Source organism: Amborella trichopoda, chromosome 13 (genome assembly GCF_054954075.1).
Source record: "Amborella trichopoda isolate Santa Cruz 75 chromosome 13, AtrichopodaSantaCruz75HAP2 v2.0, whole genome shotgun sequence".
Taxonomy (NCBI): domain Eukaryota; kingdom Viridiplantae; phylum Streptophyta; class Magnoliopsida; order Amborellales; family Amborellaceae; genus Amborella; species Amborella trichopoda.
In genome coordinates, this window is record NC_142348.1 from 3,248,192 (window position 1) to 3,269,500 (window position 21,309).

At 38.4% G+C, this 21,309-nt stretch overlaps 1 protein-coding gene across 1 annotated transcript; it reads left to right on the forward strand.

The window, feature by feature from the left end:
* The first annotated feature begins 983 nt into the window (after window positions 1–983).
* Window positions 984–19,801, forward strand: EIF3A (eukaryotic translation initiation factor 3A). The gene is made up of 13 exons (XM_006837239.4): window positions 984–1,294; window positions 6,537–7,018; window positions 7,462–7,677; window positions 8,043–8,411; window positions 8,539–8,568; window positions 14,568–14,795; window positions 14,959–15,120; window positions 15,586–15,807; window positions 16,003–16,209; window positions 17,010–17,216; window positions 17,462–17,542; window positions 18,343–18,544; window positions 19,047–19,801. Exons 1-13 carry the CDS (start codon window positions 1,249–1,251, stop codon window positions 19,463–19,465), a joined length of 2,871 nt encoding a protein of 956 aa, XP_006837302.1. The 5' UTR covers window positions 984–1,248; the 3' UTR covers window positions 19,466–19,801.
* The last annotated feature ends 1,508 nt before the right edge of the window (window positions 19,802–21,309 follow it).

The following is a 21,309-nucleotide window of genomic DNA, read 5'->3' on the forward strand; positions in this document are numbered from 1 at the left end:
GTATATATCAAAGATATATATATAGAAAAGTCTTAAAAACACCTATAGGCGAAGTACTAGAGTGTTTCGCCCCCCTCACAGGCATGATATGTCTGTGATGGTTTTGTCATATGTCTGTGGTGGTCCCCTTATATTTTTTGTGTCAAATTTGCATGAAAAAGTCCCATCACGTACATGCTATATCCGTGACAGACCGCCATGGACATGTTATGTCTGTGATGGTCTTTAACCCACGCTGTTTAAAAAAATCAGACGGTGCCGAGCCTATGGGTGAAAATGTTATTATATATATATATATATATAATTTTTTTTTTTAATTTCTACTTTTTTAATTTTATTTGTTTACACATTCATGATATACAGCTTAGAGATTATATATACCAAAAAAAAAATTAGGTCCAAAATTCATCTAAAATATAAAGGGAAAAGTTTATATAGAGTCGAGGCTCTCAACAATCAAATTTGATCCTACCTCAAGACTTTTACTAGAAGATGTTGTTTTGATGCCCAAATATCCTCAAATTGATCATCTTGACATCAAGATGCATGGACATGAGAAAAAAATGGATTTCAAGTTTTGAAAATAATGTATTTTGTAATATGTTTTTAGACCGTCAATTTTCAAGATTTTTAAGCTTTCATAAATATGTCGATCTACATTATTTTTGAAACTTTAAACTTTATAAATAAAGATAAAAATATATTTTAAGGCTATCACAAAGATTTCTAGTATTGAAACCACATTTTTCGATACTATTTGAAGGTAAACTCTAATTTGATTGTTTAGAGCCTAAGCTCTATACAAACTGCACCCAAATATAAATCATGAAGATGGAACGCATATCTATCATGGACTGAAAAAACAACTGTCTTGAGAATAATAATACCAATAAAAAGACGACCATAAAAAAAAAGCATCGATATGAGATAGGCAGAGTTTACCAGCCAAGTCATATCAAATGTTGAGAAGATTATCGTAATTTGTTCCAAATGTAAGGGCAATATTACCAATCTCCTTGAGATAGTATAGTATCTACCACTACGTTGTTTACGTAATTTCAATAAAAATCGAGGGCAATTATGGAACAATTTGGGCTATATATTTCTCTCTCAAAAACCTAGCTCTTCTCTTAGCTGGTGCGTTCCAAGAGACCGAGGAGAGATTAAAGCTGGAGAGTGAGATTGGGAGAGAAGTGAGAGAAAGAGGAGAGAGAAAGAGGAGAGAGAGTAAGAGAGCTTTCCGCCACCATGGCAACCTTTGCAAAGCCAGAGAACGCTCTCAAGCGAGCTGAAGGTCAGAGTTTCATTTCATATCTCAAGGTTCTGAGAAGTTAATAAAACTCACTGATTTGGAATCGGCACAGATCTGAAACCCTAATTTGTAATATTGGATTATATGCGTTTAAAATACATGGTTCTTAGTTCTTGTTGACCAATCTCTGATTGGCATTTGTTGGTGATGGATTTACAGTGCCAGAGTTTGGAGTTTAGGTTTTTCTATTTTTTTTTGTAATTTATTTCCTAATTTTATTGAAGCTATTTAGCTGGATTTTTTTGGTTGGTGAATGCTAGATACTTATTTGATTTCTCTTATTTATTGAATTCCCCAGTACCTTCAATTTTATTCAACAAACTTGCATTCCCGGATTTTCACAGTTTTGATTTTACTGGGTTTTATTCAATTGCACTTTAATATGTATTATTTACTTTTTTGAAGTTTGTCCGATAACAATGTCTCAGATGTTGTGAGAGAGGTATATTTTTGTATTAAGTCTGGGTATACTTCATATTCAACAGGGGATGCATCCCTTGGGCTGATATATATTTTTCTTCAGTGTATGATTTCAGATTTTTTGTGTTCTGTTTAATTTCAATGAGAATTGGGGTGCTTTTTCATTTTTTTTTAAAATATTATTTTGAATTTAATATAACTAAGAAACTTCCTGTATTTGGATTCCTTTAGAAATTTTTTTTTTTGATAAAATTCCTTTAGAAAACTAAGCATGAATACATCGTATTATTGATTCCTTTATTTGGAGAAACTATTTCATTGGGAATCGGGGCAGTTAGTTTGCTTTCTTATCTCTTAGCTTGTGAACAGTATTATTTAGGAAAACTGTATTTATCAATTGTAAAGATGGTTCCTCCATTTTGATTGTACGCTTAAATCAACAACTTATGGTTATACATCGTATAGATACAATGGCATAAATGAGGGTGGAGGTTATGGATATATTTGTAGGATTAGGATATCAGAACTTAAAGAAGATTTGAAGAGGATGAAGATAATCTTTACGATCGGATGGTATCACGATAGAGGTTTGGAAGTGCATAGGAGAGATCAACATTCCCTGGCTGACCAAACTGTTCAACAATGTGTTGAGAACAAAGAAAATGCCAAAAAAAATGGAGGAACACTACTGTGATAACAATTTACAAGAAACAAGGAGACACAAAATTATGCGAACTATCGAGAGATCAAACTTGTGAGCCATATTATGAAGCTGTGGGAGGCAGTGATTGAGCAACAACTAAGGCCTGAAATGAGTGTATCAAGCAACTAATTCGGTTTTCTGCTAGGGAGGTCAATAATTGAGGCTAGTTTCCTACTTAGACAACTAATTGAGAAGTTTAGGGCGATGGGAAAAGACATCTGTATGGTCTTTGTTGATTCAGAGAAAGCTTATGATAGAATACCTTGAGATTTAATTTGGTGGGTATTGGAAAAGAAAATAGTTTTCAAATACTATATTGACTTGGTAAAAGATATGTAACAGGGAGCGCTAACTAGTGTGTGAACAGCTAGTGGAGAGACGAGTGAGTTTTCAGTGACAACATGTCTATATTAAAAGTCAACATTGAGCCCATACTTTTTGGCCTTAGTTATGGATGACTTAACTAGGCACCTACAAGATGAAATATCGTGGTTTTTGTTGTTCGTGGATGACACACTTTTGATTGATGAGACACGAAGTGGCGTCAACACAAAGAACTTTGGAGGGATGCTTTAGGATCTAAAGGTTTTAAAATTAGCCGGACTAAGATAGAATATATGGAATGCAAGTTTAGTAATAATAAGAGTAGAGATGAGGAAATAGTTTAAATTGACGGCCAAGAAATACCAAAAAAGAGTACACTTCGATATCTTGGGTCGATTATCCAAGAAATATATTTATTGAGAAAGATGTCCCACATAGAATTAGAGTTGGGTGGATGAGGTGGAGATATGCAACTGGAGTTTATGTGATCGCCGCGTACCAACGAAGTTGAAGGGGAAGTTCTATAGGGCAATTGTGAGACTAGCTTTACTTTATAGGGCAGGATATTGGGCTTTCCAGAAACAACATACCCATAAGATGAGTGTAGCTGAAATGAGGATGTTGAGATGGATTAGTGGCAAGACAAGAATGGATAGAATTCGAAATAATTACATTCATGAGAACCTAGGTGTGGCTCCAATAAGTGATAAAATGAGAGAAAATAGACTTAGATGGGTTGACCATATGCAATGCAAGCCCAGTACAACACTTATTAGGAGGTGCGAGTTTGTTGAATTGGAAGCCTCAAAAAGGGCAAGGGGTAGACCCAAAAGAACATGGTTGGAAGTAGTGAGAAAAGATATGGTGACTTATGACCTTATTGAGGGTATGACCCTTGATAGAGCAGAATGGTGGATTGGGATTCATGTAGCTGATCCCAAATAGTAGGGAAAAGGCTCTGATGGTGATGATGATAATTGAACAAATTACATTTGACAATTTATACTTTATCAAAATAACTAATGTGGTTATACTTTGTAAGTTATATTTTATGGACTGTTGGTTGTTTGTTGTTATATGTTTATAGTTACATTGACACCGTCTTTTGACAATTAACAATGTAGAGCATAAGAGATGTAAGCTAAAAAAGTTAAACTCAAAAAGAACACGGGGTCATCTACCTTTTAGTTGTCATTTTTGTGCTTTTGGTAGTAGGAGATAATTGCCCTCACCTTCATGAAATCATGCACACTACATCAGATAATCCCAGATGCACATAAAATGACATTGAGTGAACTGCCTTTCACAATCCTATGTCATTAGAAAAAATGCTAAAGAGTTCAATAATAGACTAATAGTCGAAGAGCTCCAATTTGAGCATTTCTATTCAGGAACCATCAATAGAGTTGTAGAATCTTGGAGGCACTATGAGTGTTTTGATAACCATCCATAGGTGAGCCCTTTTAAGCCATCCATTCAGACAAGTCCTGTTTCCCCAACAAGCGACTGTCAAAAAGGAATCTTAGATTGTCTGGAGAACCATAGGCTGTCTATAGTGAAGTATGTCACTATATTATACTAATGGCTAAGACTTTGTGGTTTTGAAAGCTGTTGTTCCATGTGTCATGAGCCAATTGATTGGGGCTTGACATAGGAGACCCAACTTTGTATGGATGATGAATTTCTAACTTGATAGTAGAGTGGCACCATACGTTCCAATCACATCACCAACGCTTAATTCTAACCTGATAGTAGAGTGGCACCATATGTTCCAATCACATCACCAACTCTTCAGGCCAAAACTCAAATTTCTCCTTGTTTGTGGTCTTACTAATGGTACTTCCTTATGGCCCATCGAAGAACCTCACGGTAGCTTCTTCAATGGTTGGATGTTCCCCTTGAATGCAAACATTCACCTTGAAGGGGTCAATAACTTTACAACTTGAATGCAACTAGTCATCTCATGGATCCTCTCTTTCTAATTACCTGACACCTAATCTCTGACTTCTGCCTGCAACTTATGTTTCCCTGCCCATGCTAACTTTGAATTTCGTTTACCTGTTTGGCTGTTCTATCTCTTATCTTCCATCAATGTATGGATCTTCCTTGGGGTCCAATTCTATGATGTTCTATCTTTGTAGGCTCTGATAATTTGTCTCCCTGACTTCTCCTTGAATAAATGATGTTTTTTACAAAATCTGCACCCACTCCAATGTCACCACCCCACTTGCCATGCCCACAATTCTCAGAACCGCAGTACCTCAAGTGAATCTGAACAATACCGGTCCATAGCTATCTAAGATTTGAAGTTGTCCAACAACATGTTCAAAAGAATCTGGATGGGTTCAATGCTAGCTCACTAGGTCCTAATCACTTTTTCATTGCCTTGTGTTAATGGCTCCCCGTGGCATGCCGCTTCCCTTTACCACCCTCTAGCTTTACGTCCCTTCCTTTCCTTCATATTTCTATCGTCATTTGCTCTTTTGTTTCCTTTTTTTTATGTGTGTTGGTGGGGGGAGGGGAGGGGAGGGGAGGGGAGGGTTGGGCTATCCTCTGTCTGGATGCACTTGTTTGAACAGGATGTAACTTTGATCTCTGAATGACATATCAATTACAATTATAGAACTAGGTCTAACTTTGATCTTTTGACATGGATGTTAATTGAAATTTCATAAGAAATGCCATCCCATGCTGGCTGAAAACAATTCCTTCTTCTTTATAATACCTTGTGAACATTGCTCTTTCAAGGAGATTTACTGACTTTGACTAGTGAACTTAGGAGAATTACCAATTTACCATGTGCTTGACTTTTAACCTTCTCCCCGCTCCCTTCTCAAAACCTCATCCCCTACCTCAACAACTATCATGTGACCTCTCTCTGGCTCCCTCTATGTCTTTATCACCCTTTCTCAATGTTGGTGCCATAGTGGCTTGATGTATCTGATAAAGAAAAATATGGAAGATGCAGTGGTTGGACATGAAACTCATTTTTTTGTTACTGGTGTTTGTGCTTGAGTTCTCAAAAAAATGGATGTGGTTCATACAGAGATTTGGAGAAATACTTACAAAATTGAAATTGTCACATTTTATTTTTATATAAAATTGGACTTTTTTTTACGGGAAAAATGTCTACTCTTTGACATTGGTGTATTGAATTGTTATCCATTAAGCAGTGAGGCAGTCACCTGTGTTAGTAGTACTACATTTCTTGTACTTGGTTCAGAACAGCGTTTAAAAGCCCAAACTTGGGTTCAGACTCATTAGGGTCTCAAGATCGAATGATTTGCTCACTTGGCAGAGTTGGATCGCCCGGCTCAGCCAAGTTACATAAATTTTTTTTTTATATGATTCAAGCACTCGGGTTGGATTTATCATTTGGACCCTGCCTGTTCTTATTAGTGACTTGGGTGAGTCCGAGCACAAGTCAGCGAGTTTTAGGACATTGGTTCACAGTTTCAGGCATTAGAGGCATGTGCTTTTGAATGCTGACTTACTGAATATACCTCAATGTGATCATTTAATCAATATTTTGTGTTTTCCTTCACTGTTGAAGATGTTGTATTTATTAGTTGCTTGTGCTATAGTGTTTTTTTACTTATTTGTAAATATTTTGCTTTGAAAATAATTCTAGCAACTGTAATTGCCATTCTGATGGGCTTCCACCTATCACATTGCATATTTTTGTACTTTAAAAAAGAAAAAATCGCGTTTTTGCTTGTTTGGGAAATGGGAATTATATATGCCTAAAAAGTGATGCAATGTCTTTGTTGGATGCAGAGTTAATGAATGTGGGACAGAAGCAAGCTGCATTGCAAGCGCTTCATGATCTGATCACTTCAAAGAGGTACAGAGCATGGCAAAAGACCCTTGAGAGGATTATGTTCAAGTATGTAGAACTCTGTGTTGATATGAGAAGGGGGAGATTTGCCAAGGATGGTTTGATTCAGTATCGTATAGTGTGTCAGCAAGTGAATGTTAGCTCTTTGGAAGAGGTGATAAAGCACTTCTTGCATCTCTCAACTGAAAGAGCTGAACAAGCGCAAAGCCAGGCTCAAGCCCTGGAAGATGCTCTGGATGTTGACGACTTGGAGGCAGAGAAAAGGCCAGAAGATTTGATGGTAAGCTATGTCAGTGGTGAGAAAGGGAAAGATAGGTCAGACCGGGAGCTTGTAACACCATGGTTCAAATTCTTATGGGAAACCTACAGGACAGTGCTTGAAATTCTCCGGAATAACTCAAAATTGGAGACACTATACGCTGTGAGATTACTTTGCTTCTTTTTTTTTTTTTGTATATTTTTTTTTCTAATTATGGCTACTGAACTTTTCATTTAACCATGTTGATACTGGTTAAATGTATTTGGGAGGATAGTAATCAACTAACTCATCTGAAGTCAGTAATTCAAAAGATACTTGTCAGTGACCATTTGTTAAGTCTTATCAACATAATTCCTTGATATGATTGGATTCTTTCTCTGCTGTATCTTTAGTACTTCTCGGCTTATTTTATGACCAACATATTCATGAGTTTCTAAAGGCCCACCGTGGTTGATTTTTTGGATACCTGTTCTTGTTTTGGATTCGAAGTGGTTGGTTTTCCATGGTGTTGAGAGCTTGGGAGTTTATGCACTATTGACTTATAACTCATAATTTACCTCTGGCTGATGGATTTTCTAATTTAGTGATCTTGATTTTGTGTACAGATGACAGCACACCGGGCCTTTCAGTTCTGCAAGCAGTACAAACGGACAACAGAATTCCGCAGGCTGTGTGAGATTATACGTAATCATTTGGCTAATCTTAACAAGTACAGAGATCAAAGGGACAGGCCAGATTTATCTGCCCCTGAAAGCTTACAGCTATATCTTGACACCAGATTTGATCAACTCAAGATTGCAACCGAGCTTGAACTTTGGCAGGTTTGTTATTTTTCATTTACTTTTGTGTTAATCATTGCAGTATGCAAGACGTTTTTCAAAACTGCAGCCAGCTTGGCCTATAAAAGTTTGTTTTGCAATCCCTTGCAAGTTTGAAATATTTTAATGATGCCATCTACATATTCCAAATTTGACAACATATTTCAAATGGAAAGTTCACATTGTCAATGTTCCTTGCAGAAGTTCGCGAATTCTAAAATTTGGCCTCTTATCCCCTATTTATTCGAAAATGTTTTATAAGCTAATTTGGCAGAGTTGTGCTTAGAAAAACGCTTTTCCAGAAATGAAATTTCTATCTTGATGCTGGTTGTTATAATTTCTTAGTGCTCGCCCTTTTCCATTGACAGGAAGCATTTCGTTCAGTTGAAGATATTCATGGATTGATGTGCATGGTTAAGAAAACCCCGAAGCCTTCTTTGATGGCTGTTTACTATGCTAAGCTGACAGAAATTTTTTGGGTGTCAGAAAGTCATCTATACCATGCATATGCATGGTACAAGCTTTATGCACTCCAAAAGAGCTATAATAAAAACTTAGCTCAAAAGGATTTGCAATTAATGGCATCCTCAGTTTTGCTTGCCGCGCTGTCAGTGACCCCTTACGATCACAAGCATGGTGCAGCACATTTTGAACTAGAAAATGAGAAAGATCGCAGTTTAAGGATAGCTAGCCTTCTAGGGTTTAATCTTGACCCTAAACGAGATAGTAGAGAAGTGGTAACTGCTTTTGGTTTCCTCTGGATATTCTTTGCTTGTTTCTAACCCCTTCCCCCATTTATAAGGTATAGGTTTTACCCATTTATTAAGTATACTCTGGGTCTAACTCAGTGGATTCTTTTTGCAGCTTTCCCGCTCAGCTCTTCTTGCGGAATTGGTATGCTTTTACCCAGTGTTTTACTTCTTTCACCTTGTTTTGTGTAGACAATTAAATAATGTCTATATTTGTCAAAGTAAACTGATTTTTCTGATTATGGTAAAGGAAAATACTTTTGAAAGAACTGGTTACAAAAGGAAAACGAAAAGCTTTAACTTCATTTGAGCTATGTATTTCGCTGTTGCTTGAATCTTTTTTTTGTGAATGTTTAATTCTATTGGCATCAAAGATCTGAACTGAGGAACACTTAAGTATTGGAAATGATTTTGGGCATTGTGTGAGATCCTGGGTGATTTGTTCATCCTATGGCTTTACCTTGCAAAATCCAAAATTGCTATAGCTTTCCATTATGAATTTCATTTTTCGAAATTTTAGTAATGGGATGTAACTCTACCATCATTCAAAGTATTGTGGTTTTCTCCTTGCACAGTCCGAAATTGAAAATTTTGGGTATGAGCTTCCTGCTGAATCTAATTTTAAACTTCAAGTTTGAACCTTTCTTTCGATGCTTCGTGGAAAAATAACTACTTTCAATGGAAATCACTGTTAAAAGTGTACATGTGCATGCTTCAAGTAATGGCATGTCTCCTTGCCAAACATTTCAAGCTTTGCATGCATTGGGTGTCTTGGTTGGGCTCATTGAAGATATCACAATTATAATTACACAAGAAGTAGAATTTATTAAAAGCTGTTTTGTCTCTTGGTAATTAAATATGTAACCATATATTAAAATGGTAAAATTGGCTTAGGAAATATCACATAGATGCAAGTATAAGCATCTTTATCGCCATTAGCAACTCTACTTATTTTTTATTAGGGAATTTAGTCTGTGTATTAATACTGAATAAGGGGAATAAGGGTTACAAAAGTGTTAAAAAATGGCTACCCACAGGTTGGGCGCTCTGTAGAAAAAGGAGGGTGTTTGGTGACCCTTCACCAATGAGAGTCGAACATTTATAAAAGAAGAAACACGGCATCGCACGGAGTGTGATCCCTGTACAAAGAGGACATAAACACATAGAGGGGGATGGCACCCACAGATCGAGCTTTGTACAAAAAGGTGTGTCTAAAGACCCTTCCTAGTGCGAGTTGAAACGTGAGGAAGGGAGCAAACGCTGCGTCACAGGGTTTGTGATCCTTGTACAAAAAGGAGATAAGGACAGAGAGGGGGGCAAGGAGGGAAGCAGTGAATAGTGAGATAGAGGGTTAGAGGTAAAAAAGTAGGAGGGTTGGAGGGTCTAGAGTACAAAAGAAGTCCTTAGAGAATGTCTGTACAATATAATACATAAAGTGAGGGGAGAGTGTCTTATCTAAGGCTCTTGGCAAATATTTTGTTCCTTACTTTTTTACTTATTTCCTTCTTTTTTTTTCATCTTTTTTCCGTCTCTACTTTACATGTTTTTTCCTTTCTTCCTTTTTCCTTTTCTTCCCCCCTCCTACATGGGTAACATTTTTTAGGGATATATGAGACTGTTTTTTTTTTTTGGGTTTGGGGGTAGGGGTTAAACACAAGGAGGAAGAGCAGGAAGGAGGGGCACACCAAAGAGAAGTTGTATTCCTAAGAAAAAGAATGAGGGTGGACAACTTTTAAAGCGGATGATTGTATTGATAAGTGATAAGGCCCTTTGGGTTAGTGTGTTTGTGCGTTGGAAAAGTGGAAATGCAAAAGTGCCTTTGAGACATGGCGGTAGATTAAAGTTGAAATACAAAAGTGCCCTGGAGAATGAGAGACCTGGTAGTGTAAATTTGGCTTAAGTGGTTCGAGAGACAATAAAGGAGCAAGGAGGTTGGGGCTAGGTTTATTGTTTGGGAGGAGGAGAATACTTAGTAAAGAGGTTTAGAAAGAGATGATTTATTCATTAGGTTAGAAGAAAGGAAGCTTGGGGTGTTAACAATGAGTAAATTGGTTTAGTTATCATACATGTTGAATAGTTGTGCTGGCTATGTTGGCAGCCCCTAGCTTGGCCAATGTGCCTGTAGCCTAGTATGCACTTCTATGAATGTGGCATAAGACCGCTTTGAGTTCCTTGCACAAAGAGTGACAATTGTTAAATACTTGGTGTAGACGCTAAAGGCTCTCTACCTTGCGTGACGCCCAGGTGGTCGTATTGCTATTGTCTCCTTCCACGATGATGTCCCTATTACTAGTGCCAAATGTAGTCATTCTAGGATAGCTTTAGATTAAGCACTAGCGGACTCTGAAATTCTTTGATGTTGGGAGAAGGATAGTAAAGTAGCACCCTCATGGTCTCTAGGGGGGCCCCCATTCTTGTTGGGCTAGGGTTATGCAAGTAACAACCATTGGCATTTAGCTTTACAGACCCTTCGTGCCTGATGGGGGGACATGAGGGATGGGATGGTGTTATTACACATTGTCGAGGTTTAAATTTTAGTAGGTCTTGCTAGCTGGTGACAAAGCAAACTATTGGGGAGGTCTTGGAGAGGCCTAAGATTGGGGGACTAGAACCTTGGAAGATCCTCCTGTTGTGGTCTTTCCAATTTGATCATGAAGTGGCCATCACTGAAGCTCTCCAAAGGAAAAGGCTTGCTTTAGGTTAGGGGGACATAGGCAGTCCTAGAAGAGTTGAGTAATTGACTGAGGGCTCTAGCCAAACTCCTGGAGCAGGTTGGACCAACAAGAGTTTGTGGTTTTGTAGTGGTAAATAGATTATCCAAATTGTTCTTCCTCCAAATAGCATATCACATACTTATTTGCTAAGTGTAGACCTCTGGGTTGCAATTGATTTGACAGTGTTTGCTGGAAAGAGCTATCCAAAGAAAAGCTTGAACCTTACCCTTATGCGGAACGTGTGTGGCGTCCACGCTTTGGCAACGATATAGTTATTGAGAAATCATATTATTAGGATCTTTTGAGGAGGGTTGCTTCCGCTCTTAGATCTCATTTCGGATCCGAAACATGAGATCTTGATTCCAAGCGATTCCTTGATATTACAAATCTCAATCTAGGAAATCAAAGATCTCGATCTTAGGTTAATGGGACTTGGTTCCCTATACCAAAATCATTGTTTCATGAGTAAGCGGAACTACTATTCCATCAACATGGAATCGAGTATCCTATGCTTTGGGTGCGAGTTTGAATGTTACATTTTTTGCTTACATATATAATGGAGTGTGAATCTCCATTTTTTTATGGCGTACAAACTTTCTAAATGCCATTATTTCTTATATATTCTACATTTCACAACTTTACACACCTTGTGAAATATGACTTGTCTAGTTTCAAAGAAATGCAACAAGAGAGGGCAAGGAGAGAGAAGGAAGAAGTTGCAATGGGACACAACAAAAATACGCTAAACTTAATTGGGGCTAGTTTAATGGGTCTTGTCCACCTAAAGCGCTTCATACATGGGGTTGCCTTGTGGGTGATGGAATAATATTTATGCTTGGGTTTGTGAATTTGGAAAAAGTTGTTAATACTATTAAATGGATCTCACTCCCAGACAATACAGTGGATAATTGAACTTCGGGAACCTTGATCCTAACACGACAGTATGCGATCCCATCGCGTAAGGGATTCACTTCTTCGCAAATATGGAATTGGATCCCTAAAAGTCGAGGATCTCAATCCCTACATTTTCCCAATGTACGAAACTCATTTCCTCAACTGCGGAACTTTGTGGCTTCCTCCTTCTGCGCTTCTACTCCCAATCCTAAAGCTTTTTTATGTCCTGCCCCTGGTAACTATGTGGGAAACATTTTGGAGAGAGAATGAGAAAAAGGATGAGATTGGGAAATGTCCTGAGGTTGAAGGAGCTAGATGATCCTTTCGTGGCCAGTAGGAAATAAACATTACGAAGTTTTTGAAGGTGACTTACTAAATCACAAGTCTCTTCATTTCTAAAATTTCTCATAAAGGTAGGAGTCCAAGAATGCTACACCCCACTCCTCTCAACACCTTGGAAATCAAGATATTTGGATCTTGAGCAATGTTAAATAGGGAAGGCCACCTAATAGCCAAAATTACCTAGCCATCGGTCTTAACTAGAATTGAACCCCATTATCCCTTCTAGAACTTAACCTAAAACCCTATTAGCTACATGCAATACCCTTCCAAGCTCTCGAGGCTTGTAAGGGATACCTCAAGAACCACCTTGAATCCTCAGGATCGTACTTCCATTTGATATCATCTTTCCAAAAGAAGTTATCCTGGGCACCACCATCTCCTAGGAGTGCTAAATCAACTTGTTTGAGGCACTTGATGCCTAGATTTTCCGTAGATGTAGGTTTATGCGCTGTATCCCAATCTACAAAATGGAACTCATGACTTTCTACTTTTCTTCCCCTTAAGAAGTTACGCATAAGGTTAGAAACCTACCTGACTCCGAAATCGGCATATGGAAAAGGGACGTCTTATTTTGATGAGCATGATGCGCCCTCCAAGCAAGAGGAAACGCCATTTCCAGGGGGCAAGTCTATGGTGAAAAGGTTCCTCTATGTGATCCCAAAGAGCCTTCCTTGTTTTGCCTATACATAGGGGATGTCCTAGGTTTGTCGAAGGGAGGGTCTCTATCCCACTTGGCCAACATCCCAATCTGGCTGCTAAGCGGTGCACATGCGACATTTCTATGTTAATCCCCATAAGTTTAGTTTTTACCATATTGACTTTGATACCTGTGGAGATGTCAAAGCATCTAAGGAACAACCAGAGGGAATCGTGCTGTTCAAGGTAGAGGTCATGGAAGGGGTCACTGAAATTAAGGTGTCATCAGCATAGAGGAGGTGAGAAACCTCAAGGCCATTCTTAGAAGTATGGAAACCCGAGAGAGCTCGCCTGTCGGAGAGACCGGATAGAGATTGGGGGGAAACTTTTGCTATAAAGGTGTAAAGGAAGGCAGAGAGGGGTTCTCCTTGATACGGTCCTCTGGAGGCTTGGAAGAAAACCATCTGGAGAACCATTGTTTAAGATGGAGGGGCTCAGATGCATCTTTGGATCCCGGATCTCCATTTTTGTATGATAAACACTTTACCTAGGACCTTATGTAGGAGAGAGTATTCGACATGATCATAAACCTTCTAATCAAATTTTATTATCACGTTTGGGTTACCCGAAAGGTGATGAGAGTCGATAGCTTCAGGAGCGACTAGGGCTCCATCTAGTATTTGTCTATTGGAGACAAAGGTTGACTGAGATGGGAAATGTCTCTATTGAGTAGTTCTTTGAGTGGAGAGGAAAGAACTTTAGTCAAGCTCTTGTAAGAGCTATTGAGGAGACATATACGATGGAAATCCTTGAGATGTTCTGCCCCTTCTACTTTAGGTATGAAGACCACAAAGGTGGAATTCAAAGCCCAGTGGAGCCTTCCTCGGTGAAGGAACTCATTGAAGAAGGCCAACATGTCTATTTCGAAGATGTCCCTGTGATGTTTGGAAATGGCTACTGGAAAAAAGTCAGAACCTGGAGCTTTGTCCTGGCCTAGATCACCTACTGCCTTTCTAATTTAGCTACAGAATGGCCTCCTGAGCTAGGAAGCTTCCTTGGGGGAAAGGGTTTCGAAGTTGAGATCATGCATTGTGGGGCTGGGTCCCTGGTGTTTGATAAAGAGTTTTTTAAAATAGCTAATAATAATGCTCTTAACTTGATAGGGCCTGTCAAAAGTTTGGTTACCCACTGTGATATTAAGGATCGAGTTAGCCTCCTACGAGTAAGTCTACCTATACTTACTCTCTAGTATTTGTGTGAAACTGTTGTTTCGTTTTTGCTTAGACGGCTCCTACAGTGACTCGTTGAGAAAACTTAAATATAAGTTTCATTGTGCAATTTTTGAACCCAACTGGAGTTAGGATTGGATCTGATTTCCTTTTGCATTTTTTAAAATTTCTTTCTTTTTCTTTTAATTCTTTTATTTTCTCGTTCTAGAAAGTTACTTCAAAGTATCCAACTATGATATATAACAGAGAAGTCATGGTTCCTTGTGTTTTGAACCAGTTATTTATATCAATAACGGGATTAATGTGGTTGTTTTTATTTTTTATTTCAGGCATCCAAAGGTGTGATGACTTATGTTCCTCAGGAAGTAAAAGATCTGTATCATCTACTGGAGAATGAGTTTCACCCATTAGATCTTGCAGCAAAAGTTCAGCCTTTGTTGGGCAAGCTTGCCAAGCTTGGTGACAAGCTGTCTTCAGCTTCACCCATTCCAGAGGTGCAGCTAGCGCAATATGTTCCTGCATTGGAAAAGCTCACTACGCTGAGAGTGCTGCAGCAGGTTTGCTAGTCTAACATGTCCTCACTTCTTTTTTTTCTCCTTTATATGGTTGTTTTAAAGTTGTATATGTGCACCTTGTCTATACGCGTCATATATCTTTGGAATCTTGGTTTAGGAATCCTTTGTCCTTTGTTTATTTCTAAGCTGCTGTGTGCTTTGCCAGGCATCACAGGTGTTCCAGACAATGAAGATTGAGGTCCTGTCAAAGATGATACCATTTTTTGATTTTTCTGTGGTGGAAAAGGTTTCTGTTGATGCTGTCAAATATAACTTTATAGCAATGAAAGTCGACCATTTGAAGGGTATAGTTCTCTTTGGTAGCATGGTAAGAGAACTACCTGATAACTTTTATAGATGAGTAAACTTCTTGTGTTGTTTTTTATCTGAAGAAACAGTGTCTTTCTGATATTTGGATTGGTCAAAATTCTAAAATCTATCAAATTCCCTTTTCTTTATGACCAATTAGTCGAGAAGTGGAAATCAGACTGAAATCCAAAGTTTCATGTCTGCATCCCTCTTGAGACTTTCTTAAAATTTGACGCTTGGTTTATCCACCACTGCCTGCTTTAGGTCCTGTCGTCAAAAGCTCTTTGACACACTTCCGACCATTGCCATGATTGTTCTTCTTTAGGAGATTTGTGAGTGATCCAATCAAAAGAAACAATAAAACCTTTGCATACAAGGACTGATAAGTGCTCAAATTTATGTACCTGTGCAATGATCACGTTCATGTTATTCTCTCTCTTTGAAATTCTCGGCTTATGTCCAAAGACATCTGTGTTATTTACAGGATCTTGAATCTGATAGGCTGCGAAATCACTTAACCGTCCTTGCAAAGCGTCTCAACAAAGCAAGAAGCCTTATCAATCCACCAGTCCAGAATGTGTCCAAACTGAATGGGATGCTGCCTGCATTGCAAGAAGCTGTAGACAAGGAGCACAAGAAGCTTCTTGCCCGTAAAGTTATAATCGAGAAACGTAAGGAAGAACAAGAGCGGCAAATGTTGGAAATGGTAGGAGCCTATTGTTTTCTCTTTTTTCCCCTTTTTTTTCATTATTTGTTTTGTTAAGAAAGGAGTTTGGTTTTCTGTGAAACGAAAGGAGTTTGATCCCCTTTTTTATTTTTTTGTTTGTAAGTGATTTGGGTTGATTGAATTCATCTGAGGGCTTAAAGATACTGTGGTTCTCATATTTTCTCCTCTTTTTAGGAACGTGAGGAGGAATCAAAGAGATTAAAATTGCAGAAGATATCAGAGGAGGCAGAACAAAAGAGACTTGCTTCTGAATATTCCAGGAGGGAGGAGCAAAGGATTCGAAGAGAAATAGAGGAGAAAGAACTGGAAGAAGCTCAGGTTTTGCTTCAAGAAGCAGAGAGACGTAAAGGAAAGAAAGGAAAGAAGCCAGTTATTGAAGGGGTAAATAGCCTCTTATTGCTCACTGTGTAGGAATCTACTGTTCCGCTTGTTTTCTACTGATTTTTATCCCTTCATACTTGATTGTGTACTCATTTGAGAGTCATCCATCACATAGGCAAACTGTTTCTTTAAATTTAAACCCTTGGCTGTTATCCCCTATGACCTTGCAAATCCCTGTTAACCAACCGTAGGTGGATTAGGGATAAGTAACTATGTTAACTAACCGTAGTTGGAAAAAGGAACGAGTAAAACCTTAAGATTCTAGAGCAACCCTCCAAAGTTCTAACTTTGTGTTGACACCGTTTCGAGTCTTATCGATCAAAACTATGTCATCCACGAACAACAAACAACATGCACCACGGTACCTCATCTTCTAGGTTCCTAGTTAAGTCGTCTTTAACTAAGACAGAGATGTGGGCTCAGTTTAAAGTCTAGACCAATGATTTTCTCAGGGATCAATTCAGTTTGTATTGTAAATTTTCAACCTAAAACGTTAAATCTCTCTCTCTCTCTCTTTCTCTCTCTCTCTCTCTCTCACACACACACACACACACACACACACACACATACTCAAACACATCTACTTGCCGAAAATTGCTTTCAAGGGGTTCAATGTTGTGAACCTCTCTCTCTCTCTCTCTCCCTGAAGCTTGCTTTCAAGGGGTTCAATGTTGTGGAACCTGTTTGACAACTACTTGGCTGTTTGGTTTATAAAGTTGCTTCAAAGGTCTAATAATTTATTTTGACTGTTTTGTTGTTTTCTGTTCACATTTTGATATAATAATATTTTATTCATTCAGGAGAAAGTTACAAAGCAATCCCTTCTTGAGTTGGCTTTAAGCGAACAGCTCAAAGAGCGGCAGGAAATGGAAAGGAAGCTGCAGAAAATGGCTAAAACTATGGACCATATGGAAAGGGCAAAGAGGGAAGAAGAGGTCCCACTAGTTTTGGCTGCATATCAACAACGTTTGGTGGATGACAAGATTCTCTTTGAGGACGAGCAAAAGGTTTGCTTCAGACACTCCTTGTGTTCAGTTTGATTGGTCATAACATTCTATAGTCATGCATTGCTAATTTGTTGATTCATTAGTCATGCATTGCGAATTTGTTCTCCTTGGATGCTTCACTTAGTTAAAAAATGGAACTATGTTATTTGTATTTGGTTTGGAAATATTTATTTATTATTTATGTCTATAATTTGTGAAAAAATATTCTTTTTACTATACATGTGTGGACATTTTCCTTTTTGCAGCAAGCGACTGAGCAGAGTAGGCAGCAACATGATGGAGACCTCCAGCACAAAGCCAAACTCTTGCGCATGCTGGATGACAAGGTTTGTATTATTGGGCATTAATTATAAAAAATGTTTTATATTACATTCACATGGATATGTGTTCTGTTTGTAATAATATTTTCAATCAAACAATACTTAATTCACAGTTGTTATTGGCTGCTGAAATGCACTAGTTGATTGCTTGGACTGAGATGTTTATAGAAAGGTTCATTTTTCATGTTTTTGTTATCATATGGTGCAACAATTAACATGTGATTGTTGGGAACCCACAGTTTAGCATGGAATGAGATATCTGGGTGCACACTGTAATATTCTTTTTAGTAGCTCTCGTCTTGATATAAACATTAGAGTACCTCGTTCTTTTTCCTTTATATTTTGAATCCTTATTTGAATCACTGTTCGGAAATCGGGTACCACTACCTGGCCATCACATGCTTTTCGACAATTATGTATATTTAAGTAGGAATTTAGTCCATTTGCAAAAGAAGTACGAGAGAAATGAAGAACGCCCCAAGTAGAATGGATAGAAATCTTCAGAACTCTTCTTTTTATGAGTCTTACTTTCCTCCAATTCTTCGTGACATGAAAAACACAGATAAGCACAACTAATTCATGCTTCTGGCCATGTCGAATCCACTCTAGTAGACATGTAGAGAATATGTTGGCAAATGCCTCTGTCATATGTTTGTAGGTAATTCTTTTGTCACAGATAATGTTTGAGGGTAACTATAGTTTACATTTTAACTTTCAAAAGAATTTTGGTTGATATTTTACTTTAAATAAAATTTGGTTAATTTTTCTCGGTGGTATTTTTTTCTGACAAGTACATGGTGCTACAGACTTCTTTTGGTAATATGGTTGTGAGCCGGCGCAAGGATGAATTTGAGAGATTGCAGCAGGAGAGAGAGGAGCATACTGCAAGGCTGCGAGCAATGCGAAAGCAGGAGATAGAGAGGAAGAGGAAGATTGCGTATTATCTGCAAGAGGAGGAGAAAAGGCTTATCAAGTTGAAAGAAGAGGAGGAAGCTCGTAAACATGAAGGTATATGTTCTTCTTTCTTGGTTATCATTGTTTTGCTGTCTGCTTGTTTGTGTGTACGTGTGAGAGAGAGAGATAGTGAGGAGCGTTGAAACTCTTCTTGCTGAGGGTGAATGCCAAAACTCCCAAGTGAATTCCAAAAACTGCTTTACTGGACCTTAATTCTGGATCCAACGGTCCAAAGATGGAAATCATTGTAATATTCTGAACGATTCATGAACATCACAACAAATATGATTAAGACATTTATGGCTCCTACTAAATAGGGAGCTATGAAGTGGCTACAGAATAGGAGTTTGATCCATATTTCACATATTTCAGCAATTTTGGCATTATTTCTATTTTATTTTCTATGTTTTTATGTATGGATTCTACCTATTTCTACGCATACAGTTCACATATATAACATACATCACCGTCAAGAGGCAATTTGTCATATTATCATGAGAGAAAGAGGGAGAGCGGGAGTTGCCTTTGCTTATCATTTATTTTGTTCCACCTACAGAGGAAGAGAGGAGAAAGAAAGAAGAAGCAGCGCGTAAGGCCAAGCTTGATGAGATCGCTGCCAAGCAGCGGCAGCGTGAGCTTGAGATTGAGGAGAGGGACCGGCAACAGAGAGAAGCCCTTACCCGAAGCACCAGCAGACCCTCATCCTCCACTGTGCCACCATTTGCTGCTAGTGCCCCTGAGGACCCCCCACCCGCTCGTGGGCCTACTGAGCCCCCCGCAAAGCCCGCTGAGCCCAGTGCAGGCAGGTATGTCCTCCCTCGGTTCCGCCGTGAGCCAGTGGCAACCACCCCTTCAACGGCAGCCCCTGAGCCCGACAGGTGGGGGTCCAGAAACGATGATAGGAGGCCGCCTGGTTCCTCATTTAGCAGTTCTCGGCCCACTGATAGGTACCGCCCTCCTCGATCCAATTATTGAGAAGGGTGTGGATTGGTGGCTGCCTTGCTGGGTGGCGTAATGAGCTGTGGCCACTTGTATGGTCATGATTCATTGGGGGGACCAAATGGGTGGTGGTGATGCATCCACTTGGTGGGCGGTCTCAGTCTCGGTTTCGTGATTGGATGGTGGGATGGATGTCCTTGGATTTATTGCTTGATTTTACTCGGTAATTTTTTTCACCTCTTTTGACTTTTGAGATGTGAGAGTATAAGACTCGTTTGAGGTAATAGAGGAAATAGATAGGAGTTTTGTAATGTAAGGAACTAAAGATGGAAATATTGAGTAAAATTGATGCTGAGCTGTTCCTTGTGGTGAGTGGATTTTGTCCGAGGCTAAGGAAGTTGGGGTGCATTGGATGCTCTCAATGTTGCAAGAAAATAGTAGATAATTTTGAACTTATTTGGAGATGCATTTATCGATGATCATTACTACTACTATTACTACTACTACCGGTGGTAACATTATTTTCATGTGTTATAGATCTAATTGATTTGAATAATTTTGGAGTCTAAACTTTTAGTGCACACGTTTAAAATTTCATGATGATTTGATTTCTAGAAAAAAAATTAAAATTCATAAAGTGATCTGAATGAAGGAATGCAGTATTGATATCAAGCTGTTCTAACTCCAAATCAAACAATACAACCATGGTTAGTAAAATCCGAATAAAAGTATGTTTCATAACTGGAGAGAAAATTTCATTATAATCAACACTTTCTTTCTGTGTATTTTTTTTTGCAACCAAACATGCTTTAAATCGATCACTACTAGTTTTAGGTGACCCATCTTTTTTTTTATAAACCCATTTACAATCAATGACTCTCTTGTCTTTAGACAACTTCACGAGATCTTAAGTAGGATTTTTTTAAAGAGATACTATTTCTTTATTCATGACTTCACACCATCTCATGCTGTTACTATCTTGTATAGCTTTTTTAAAGTGGATGACTCTTGGCTTGTGGTAGTCAATTCATAAGCATCATGTCCTCAAAACGGTATCACACAATTGGGTTTTTTATTCTCTTTTCCTTTCCAAATTGAGGCTCTTCTTCAAGTGGAGTAGATTCAATGACCTTTTCATGGTTAACGTCTTCTTCCATTTTATCACAGGGAATTTTTGATATATAATTTGGAGTATTTTCTAGAATTGTCAACTCCACTTCAACTGCATCATTACAGCCGCAATTTTTTTTTCTGCACTACTTTGAATGTGCTTTAACATGACAGATTCATCAAACTTAACTTCACAACTGACAATGAACTTAGGCAACTTAGGATCTAGGCACTACATTCTATATCCTTTAACCTCATTCGCATAACCAAGGAAAATACACTTTTTTGACCTGTTGACGAGGTACCATGCTATATTGATTGCCTCAGCCCAAAAGCCTTTTGACAAACCAGCATCACTCAACATACTGCGGGCCTTCTCTAGAAGTGTCATGTTCATGCGCTCAACAACTCCATTCTGTTGCGGCGTCTTCGGAGTGGTGAAGTGACTAACAATTCTTTCGCTCTTTAAAAATTCACAAACTCCGCTGAAGTGTACTCTCCACCATTATCAGACCTCAAGCACTTGACCTTCTTTCCAGTTTGTCTTTCGACCATTGCTTTCCACTGCATGAATGTGTTATATACATCTGTCTTTTTCTTCAACGTGTAAATCCACACCTTCTTAGAGAAATCATCTATGAAGGAAACAAAGTATAGATATCTATCTTTTGAGACAACCAATGTAGAGCCCAAAACATCTGAATGAATATATTTAAGAATATCTTTTGTGGTATGTTCTGGCATGTAAAACTGCACCCTACACTGCTTAC